The sequence below is a fragment of the Acyrthosiphon pisum genome, chromosome A1, assembly GCF_005508785.2.
Source record: "Acyrthosiphon pisum isolate AL4f chromosome A1, pea_aphid_22Mar2018_4r6ur, whole genome shotgun sequence".
In the NCBI taxonomy this organism is placed as follows: Eukaryota; Metazoa; Arthropoda; class Insecta; order Hemiptera; family Aphididae; genus Acyrthosiphon; species Acyrthosiphon pisum.
In genome coordinates this window covers 124149659-124159632 of record NC_042494.1, presented here as the reverse complement: position 1 = coordinate 124159632, position 9974 = coordinate 124149659, and the positions used below count along the sequence as shown (strand labels likewise).

Below are 9974 nucleotides of genomic sequence, written 5' to 3'. Positions count from 1 at the left end.
CGTTGGCGTAGCTCAGTGTGGTGTACGTCATGTTGTCCATGGCCATTGTTCCCGACAGGCCGAGAATATTCGCATTTCGTTTAGGGTAACCAGCCATCGTCATGGTGTGCGCGTGGTCCGAAGTCACCACGATCAATGTGTCATCTTCACTAGTCATCGCCACAGCGTCTGCCACAGCTTTGGAAAACTCTAACGTCTCGTCAAGTGCGATTCTCGCCCACGTCCTATGATGTGCCTTATCGATGAGGCCACCTTCTACGAAAAGAACGTAACCGTTTGGTTCTTTCTGGAGCAACTGTATAGCGTTCCTGGTCATTTCCTGTAACGTGGGCTGCGTTTCGAAATTTGATTTTAATCTGTAGTCCATGTGACCCTGATGAAAAAGACCTGGAAAATTCGCGTGGCGGGTTAACACAATAAACTGTAAAATTTTGGTCGAATACAAAATTTATTTTGACAAACCAACATAAAAAAAAAAAACGTTGTCTTTGCAATGACAACAATGACTGTCATTAATTGTTTCATCACCAATAAATAATTGTAATGTATTTCAACAACAACAAACTTATTTTACTACCTATAATGGTCACCCAAAAAACGTAAATTCAGTTTCATTTGAGATCTAAGACACGTCCTATTGAAATATATTATAACATAGGTATTGCAGCTAAATTGCCGTAACAATAAAATTGCTAATAAAAATATATTTTTGGGATAATCGTGACTTGCAGCCAATTAACATAATATTCAATAATTTGCTCTTACCTAACACAAAATCGGTCTTAGACATATCCGTTTCCAATAGTTCTTGTCTGTTCGTCACGTACTTGGCGATTTTATCAGCAAACCGAGTCTTCTTGTCGTTTTTCCAAGTTTGGATTAAGTCTTGGTCATGACGTTTTCCCGTGGAATTGACTCCTTGCTTCATAAAATTATTTTGACCACCACCCATGATAACCTACGAAAAGACAAAAGTAATTACCATATTTCCTACTGGATTTTAAACAGATTATCAAACCTTGAAATTTTTCCCAGGTTCTCTGGTTATCAGCTGTTTCGCTATGTCTTCGCACTGTGTGATGTTCGTTGTTCCTTTGGAGATCTTCATCATATCTTCGTCAGATTCCCAGTCTCGGTGCGCGGTTTGCGAGTAACTGCCAGCTGGGGACGCGTGTGTTACCCGGGTCGTGGTCACGATGCCAGTCGCTTTCCCAGCCCACTGCGCCCATTGCATTATGGAAGTCACGCGGTGCTCTTCGAGGACCGATGATGGACAATCTCCTTTCTCAACTTTAGACGTCACACCGATCGTGCCTTTATTTGTCTTGACGCCGCACAAATATGCCGTGGCTGAACATGCTGAGTCGGCCACTTGATTGTCAACGCAATACGTCTATTCGTGTGGACGAAACCGATTTAGTAAACGTAAAATAAAAGACCTATACAACATGTATTCTAATAACGATTGTTTTGTTATCAAATTATTACCTTTGATATTCCGGTGAACGGAAACTGTTCGAAGCTCAGGTGTTCGCTTTCGCCAGACGTGTTTTGCAACTGACCTTTGTATATGCGAGCGGCCGTCAATGTTGTCAATGACATGCCATCTCCCAAAAACAATATCACATTCTTCGCTTTATTTGTTCGCAATGGTTGTTTTGACTTTTCCTCCAAAATTCGTTTTCCATTTTCAATCCAGAATTTAGGATCTAACAAAGAATTTAATTTTTAAAATGTTATCACATACAAATTTAATTTAGAATTAATGAATGTGGTGAATTTATTTTTGTAAAATCCTAACCTCTAGTTTAAAATATTATTGTGTTCACATACAGCTTTGTTATCTTATAATCAAAGTTGTCACCCATAATAATAGTAGTGTATAATGTATTACTGTGTATTAAATTTAATATATTTGAATATTTTTTATTTGAATGTTAAGTATGTGTTATAAAAATAATTTATATTATTTACATAATTTACACATTACTTTACAATTATTATGAGACTTATATTATGAGACTCATTAGACTATAGTTCTCATTTGAATAATATGTATTTTTTAAAATAGACAGTCGTTGAAAAAAAATGACATGCATGAATCATGTGTATAATTACTGCAGTAGGTATTTATAATATTATGAATAATAGTGTTAGAAGAAAAATCATTCGAACTTTTTCATAATACATCGCGAAAATTGAACTTCTCAATTCACACATACCAAATATTGGTTAATCTAGGAATTTTTATAATCAAATGTGTCTTTAGTAAAATATATAATATTAGATAGGTATTAAACGTGTTCATAATTCGTATTATTGAAATAAAACATTTTTGTATTATAATTTCATATTTGTTATGTTAAAAGGTTGTTATTTTAAAGAACTAATTGCAATACCTAATAATATTGGCATATACAATTACATATATTATTACATGTTGTCAGCGTCATAAGTTATTTATGGGAAAATAAAATTTAAAACAATAAGCAAACGCCTGTCGTAATGACATGTAACAATATAACAAGTGTATAAGGTCAGCTATTAATTATAATTTTGTGTATTTTTCTTACAAGAAAAAACATGTTAAACAAAATATATTTTAACGAAATAGGATTTTACTGGTTTTAACAAATGCATAATTTATTGCTATCGTGATTAAAAATAAAATGTTTAACTATTTTCTTATAGTATGCAATATTTTTTATACTAACTCGAAAATCACTATTCATAATTTAATATTTGTTTATAAATTATAACTATTTATAAGTAATAGAAAGAAAAATATAATAGTATGTAATATTTTTTGAAATTTAAAATGTATAACATTTTAATAAATTTATTTAATATTCATTTAAAATCGATCGTCGTTTAATAAAGTTGTACAATATGAACTCCTTCTCATGTCAATCTTCTAATGTCAAATTACGGGGTCCAATCAAAATAACCAATAGACAATTTAAATTAATTTCCACCAATCTAATATATCTACAACATTTGGTCCAAACATGCGTCTGCGTCAAATGATACTATCTATTACGGAAACAGACAAACTTTAAAAAAACTTTGTTTTCATATAGAAAAACATCCATTGGTTCCACCAAAAATGAAGTAAAATAGCCATACTTACAAGTTACAGTAACACCTAACGTGGTTCATTATTAATCTAGGCGGGTTTCTTTCTCTCGTTTTATTATTTTTAATTTTTGCGATTTGTTTTTTATACTTTATTAGCATACACAAATGCTTATTATACACAAATACTCATTATATATATATTATCACTAGGTATTGTAATTTGTAATATATATATTACATACATCACAAGTAGTTTAAACATTTTTGAATCATGTATTTAATATTTGTAAAAATCATTCTGACATGTGGAAATTGTATGTACCTGAGATTCAGTATAACATAATCAAAAACTATTTTATTAAAAGTTAAGGTATCCATTTATTCATATACGTAAATAATACAATTTAATTCAAAGCGTGGTACAATCTCGTAAATGTTGTAAATATATAGAGAGGATTATGAGAACTTTTTATCTTATTAGTCAAACAAATGAATACACCATAGTATGTAATACTGTGTATATATTTACATATATCTACAATGGAAAATTTAAAATAAACGTAAATATTTCATATAATAACCCAAATTTCTTAAACCATATTTCTACCTACGCTTCAAAGTCGTATTGTATCAGTATAAAAAAAATACCTAGCTTTAGCAATTAAGCATCAGTAAAAAATAAAATTGGTAAAATTTTGTATTACGTTATCAAAAATTAACAAATAAGAATATAATAAATTATTCATCTACCCAATATAAATCGTTTTGTAAAAAGAAAATACCACACATCTATAGTTTTTATTATCGAGGACCAAATCCTTGAAAAAAAGAAAACCGTCAATTAATGTAATGGTTATAGCGGAAAACTACTGTACCTAAGAGGAACAGTGAACTATTGTAATATATTATTGTAAAATACTATATAATATGCTATAAACTTGCGTTGAACAAAATCAAATAAATAACTACGAACGAACCTGACTCCTGAGTGGTGGTGGCTGCAGACACCTGTTGAAGCGCACAGGCCAAAACAGCACACACGACGAATGTCCACATGATTGATGGGTGGTTGACAGACGTGTCGCCAAACTTATATAGTTTATGGTGGGCGGCGACACGCGACTCCGGTGATGGAGACAAAGATGAAGACGGAGGTAGAACGGTTTCCGTCGGAATGTATCGCCGACGATTGGATCGGCGTACTTAAATAAACAGCGGCCGCTGCGTGACAGTAAGATATTTTATGTTTGTAAACTATTTTATCTCGGCAAGCCTTACACCATGTAATCCTCATAAAATTGTAAAAATGGGTAAAGTACATACAATGCAGTAGTAGGCTTGGGCACACAAGTGTTAAATTTTTATTTTAAATCGCTTTATTGATCCACGTAATGCGGATAAGACCTACAATATTAATAATCGTCTCTGTTTTTTAATCGCTGCTATACGAATTCGGGGCCGCATAATAAATTATTTTTATTGACATTTATGTTGCAATTATGTAAAGAGCGATGGGTGGAGAAACATACGTTAATCCAAATCTGTACCGGTGATCACGTTTTAAACCTCGAGAATTATAGATACCTAGATAATAGTGTTGAAGTCAAATTCACCCTTTCACCACCACCAACACAAATACTGAATATTTATATATTTGTCTGCAATTCTCACTCGTCATACGGTAATACTATCAAGAATAATGTATTTTTCTTTTAGATTGACACTCAAGTAATTATTATGTTATAAATGTTTGCAAACGTTTGTAAACAATCGTAAAATATAATTTAATATAGGTAGGTACATCAGAAATCGTTTAGTATGTCACCGGTTAACACACCGATACGGTTAATACGCACAAAGTCTTAAGTCCCATCTGTATTTCTTATATATTTTATGCATCATTTTTTTACCACCTATGGACTAATACGACTAAACCACGTGGTCTATTTGATGCCGCATGAATGAATTTCTACTGCAGTACTTACACAATAATTAATAATAATGTATAACAATAATAATAGTGGAATTATCAATGTTTTTTTGGGAAAACTTGGAACTGATATTGATTTTTAAAATTATAACACACATTTTATACATAATATTCTCACATTATTTTTAAATCTAACTGAATTTAAACTGTAAGAATTTTAATTTGTACATCATTCACGAAATTCATTAAAATTGTGTATAGCATAATGATCTTGTAATAGAGTTTCACAAATTATTCTGTGTCATCTTTCATTCGTTCTGTATTATCAAGGAGTCTCACCATATACGAGATAACCTAACCTTTCTCGTAGGTTTAACCATTTTTGATTACCTAACAGTATATTTTATAATAATCTGACTACATGATATACGTGAGCCAGTGTTGTTTCATCGCTTGCTCCGTGTATTTCTACTCTGTATTGGGAAAGTAAAATATATTATACTAACAATTTATTTCAATATACGTTTAATTGTACTAGATATAACTAATAGGATCTTGTCTAATATAATTAATATAACAATTCTTCTGTATTTCCCCGTTTGCTATTAATCTGCCACTGATATGGTAACATGCTATATAAATATTTACCTTACCGGAGATGAACAACATCTTAATAGTTACTACCACGTAACAATATCCTACAATCCTTGTTATTTTTAAGTCAATATTTTGACGACCTACATGGCTACATTCCACAGAACACATATCGAGAAAAACATTCAAAAGAGAAAAAAACTTTAAAAAAATAACAGTGGCGCAACTAGGGCTAAAATTTTTTTGGGGCCCTATGTAGCCCCCCCTGATATTACATGAAAAGTAACACATCGGGGCCCATTTATATTTTTTCCAAAAAAAGTAAGAAATACAGTTTAATTTTTAAAGATTTATTAATATTTTAGGAAGCAAATGAATTATTTATTTTGGGGGGCTATTACATGTTTTTGGGGGGCTTAGCCCCCCCCCCCCCCTTGTTGCGCTTATGAAAAAATATTAACGATTATAAAATAGCAAAAATATCATTTTTTTTCCAAAAATTTTACTATGTAACGACTTTAAAATTTAAATTATATAAGAAAATAATTTTTAAAACGTTGGTTTTTTCTGAAATAATTAGTGTCTTACATTAAATGTATCACTCCGTACTTTATAGTTTTATAGTATCCTAAAATATCTGAGTTATACAATTGAAAAACAATCATAAAACAATAATTTTATGATAGGAAATAACACATAAACACTCTGCAGGATCAAATCGAAATTTTATGCACCGTTTGACGTATAATGTGAAATGCATTATACTTACGGGTTCATTCAATCATTGAGTTTATAATTTACATATTTAAAATTTAAAAACAAATGACTAGATTAAATAAGTAAAAAAGGTGGGCAAGTGGATGTTGCTCTGCTGTATAGTAGGTTACAAGTGGGTCACTGTATAATGGATGGTATTAAATTTGAATTCAATGATAGAATATCATTGTATAAGAAAAACGATTCTGAGCGGAGACTGAATCTAGGTATAAGATATATTATACTTATATCTATGGTATTAAAAAAAAAATTGACCTATAATCGGTACCTATAATAAATTCTAAATTAATCATATCAAAATATTCATTAGGTACTTATAACGTGTTATACATCAACAACAAACCGTGATACTATATCATAGATATATAATAGTATACTTTAGAAGTTTTAAGTACCCACGAATAATATTATACAATCGCATAAAAATAACTAAAATAGTTATTCTAGCTATTTTAATATGTAATTTCGTCCAAATTTGAACTTAAAATGAGTATAAAAATAAACTGTGCGTATATGTGTTTTTAGATTTTTTGATAACAGAATTAACTACTTACGTGGAATCTTGTTTTAAATTTTAAATCCTTAGATATAAAAGTTGACCATTTTATAAATTTTTAACAACAAAATAATTATTGAATCTTAAATTTGATGAATTTTGTCAAAATTCGATCTTTAAATGCTTATAAAAAAAAATTGTGCCTATGTATTTTTAATATTTTTTAACTGCTATTGTAACAATATATCAGAAGCCTTGCATTACATTTTTACACTTTTTGACCCAACAGATAAAACTTTATTGATATTTATAGAAAAAAAAACTTAAAAAATTGAAAACTGAGAATGTCCGTGAACAACTCAAAAAGAGTCACTACAATCGCTACATGAGAAATCGAGTGAATATCCAATGTTGTAAAAGTTTGAATTTCAAACGATCATAAAAATATAATTTGGCTTTCTTATAGACATTTTTTGTTTGATAAATGTAGAAAATCTTATAAGGAATCTTGTATTACATTTTCATATCTTAGATTTAAAAAGAAAATATTTATGAATTTCTAACTCGAAATAATTTGCAAATTTTCGTGATTTTTCCATATTTTGTCATTTTTTGAACTTTAAATGCTTATGAAAAAAAACTGTGACTAACGATTTTTAATATTTTTCATCTGCCTTTGAAACAATATACTAGGAGCTTTCTATTAAATTTTCAAGCTTTTTTATCCAACAAATAAAATTTTATTGACATTCATAGACAAAAAAACTAATAATATTGGAAACTGAAAATGTCCCTAAATAGTTCAAAACAAATCAAAATATTTTTAAAATTTTATCATGTATAGAAAATGGAAAAATAAACAATCAGTGAAAATTTCATGTTTCTACGGACATTTGTTTTAAAGTTACAACAAAAACTAAAATCAATTTTCTCGAAAACAGATTTTGTGTAAAAATTCCTGTTTTTCCTTAATTTTTCTTTTGTTTTTCACGGCGCTTTTGAAAACTATTGGAAATTCCAAATTTTGACCTCCCAAATGCATCAAATAGATTCACTTTGCCATCAAACAAGGTACTGTTGAAGAAAATCGAAGTAGTTTTACTGCCCCAAACCGTGGTGACAGACACAAAAATAAAAAAATAAATAAATAAAAAAATAAAAAAACACACATCATTACGTAAAATCAATACATTCATCGTTCCACTCAGAATCTAAAAATAATAATAATATAACTGGACGAGAGTTTTTGTACCTACAAAATACCAACAAAAATATACAACAAAAAATACAATATTTGAATAGAATTATACCATAATAAATCCATTTTTCATTATACGTTGAGGTGTAATGTATCTATTGATGGGCTAATGGAACTTTTTGAACATTACTTCTACCCCGTGAATTAATAATGCGTACATTTGTACTATTGAGCTCTAAAATATTATATTTTATATTTGTATGAGAAAAATCATTGAATTTGGCAATATTTCGTGTATTTAGTTCCTTCGTTACAACTTTGGGACGGCACTACAAGTTATAACTGATAAGAACACACGTTATTCTATATAATAATATGAAAGGGAACAACAATGAAATCGTGGTGATGGAAATCGAAAAAAGTAATTTACAAAATATAATGCTATATAATGTACAGAACGTGATAAATAAATAGATAATACCTACCTATATAATATTGTATTACACATTTATGCCACTTCGACCAATCCACGCTGTCGCATCTAATTTCCGTCGCTGTGACATTTCGCGTCGCGCTTTTGCTTTAGATCGCGTAGTACTGATATAGGTCGATAGGGGAACGACCAGCAAAAAAGGATATAATTGTTAAAAAATAATTAAAAAAGAAAATTGAACGGGTCTACTGCGCGACAATACTGCAGGCGATAACGGGTTTCCGGAGGAATATTTTTTATCAAACGACTACACTAAACTCTCGGGAATGTTAGGTGTGAAATGAAAATAATACGGTCTTAGTCCGTACGCATATTATATTATCCATACAATATACCTATTACATATCATACAACGTCCCAGATAGCAATTTTTTGTTTAATATTATAATTATAACATTATAATCACCAATAATATTAGTTTAACGTTATTAAAATACTATTATAATATTATCATTACAAAATGCTATCTGGGGTCGTGTTCGGTATTCGCATTAACAGTCGTCAGCCGTATAATTATTATTATTTTTGTCTTCGATTTATTCATGTTTAGACACAGTATTTATTTTAACGAGGTTTAGCATTGCCACAATATTTGCAATGGGCCATCTTGTCTACCATGCATTGCTATATAATAGCGATAACGGAACGCTATTGTCGTATGCGCTCTACCTCGCGTTTACAATGATGGCATTTAATGCACATAGTACATACACAAAGAATAGGAAGTTTGTGGAGGACTCTGGGACTAAAAATTATAAGAAATGTGTGTGGTACAGCTCCTGATATGCATACAATTTAAAAGCATATAATATTTTTAAATGATAAATAACGAGACGACCACGGAAGCGCCGTTGATAATAAAATAATTCATAATACCTAATACATTAGACTTGTATAATAATTTTTAATAGGGTAATACATTACCTATTTTTAATAACTTTTAGCATAAATTATTGAATGATAATAAAATAAAATGTGTAAAAAATAAAGTTATAATATTATAATAAGCAGAATATGATTGTGGATCGAGAAGAAGCGTGTGACGGGCTACATTTTATTAATGCATTAATGTGTGTAATAGGAAGTATTGAAAGTACCTATGTAAGTAATGACTAATGAGTACTTTTCATTTTTACTTGTACAATCTTAATTTGTATCCGATAAAAAGTCAAACAAATGTTTGAACGATATATTATGTCTCAGTATTATTCATATACGGTTGATATTTATATTTTAAATTTCTCAATTATGGACTCATAATATTTAGTATATTTTTCATTTCCCAAACAGGGACTCAATTAAAGTGGATCTCTGTTAAGACTTATGAACTGTTGACAAAAAAATTAAGGAATAATGACACTATGACAGCAGCCAGCATTTAACTACGCAATGGATTAGGAATGGATTT

At 29.9% G+C, this 9974-nt stretch overlaps 2 protein-coding genes across 3 annotated transcripts in view; both read right to left on the bottom strand.

The window, feature by feature from the left end:
* The window catches only part of LOC100160260 (alkaline phosphatase), a 132124-nt gene extending 123282 nt beyond the window's left edge, over positions 1–8842 (bottom strand). The window contains exons 1-6 of one of the 2 annotated variants that reach the window (XM_001943224.5): positions 8559–8842; positions 4056–4299; positions 1489–1709; positions 1019–1393; positions 766–958; positions 1–387 (exon numbers count right to left, since the gene is read on the bottom strand). In XM_001943224.5, coding sequence (XP_001943259.2) covers positions 1–387; positions 766–958; positions 1019–1393; positions 1489–1709; positions 4056–4134 — 1255 coding nt within the window. In that variant the 5' untranslated portion in view covers positions 4135–4299; positions 8559–8842. The remainder of the gene's footprint in view (positions 388–765; positions 959–1018; positions 1394–1488; positions 1710–4055; positions 4300–8558) is intronic. The other variant, XM_029488223.1, reaches the window with a different exon arrangement.
* LOC100169125 (alkaline phosphatase) overlaps positions 1–9974 on the bottom strand; it is a 113755-nt gene that overhangs the window by 45336 nt on the left and 58445 nt on the right. The gene's annotated exons all lie outside the window — the stretch shown is intronic.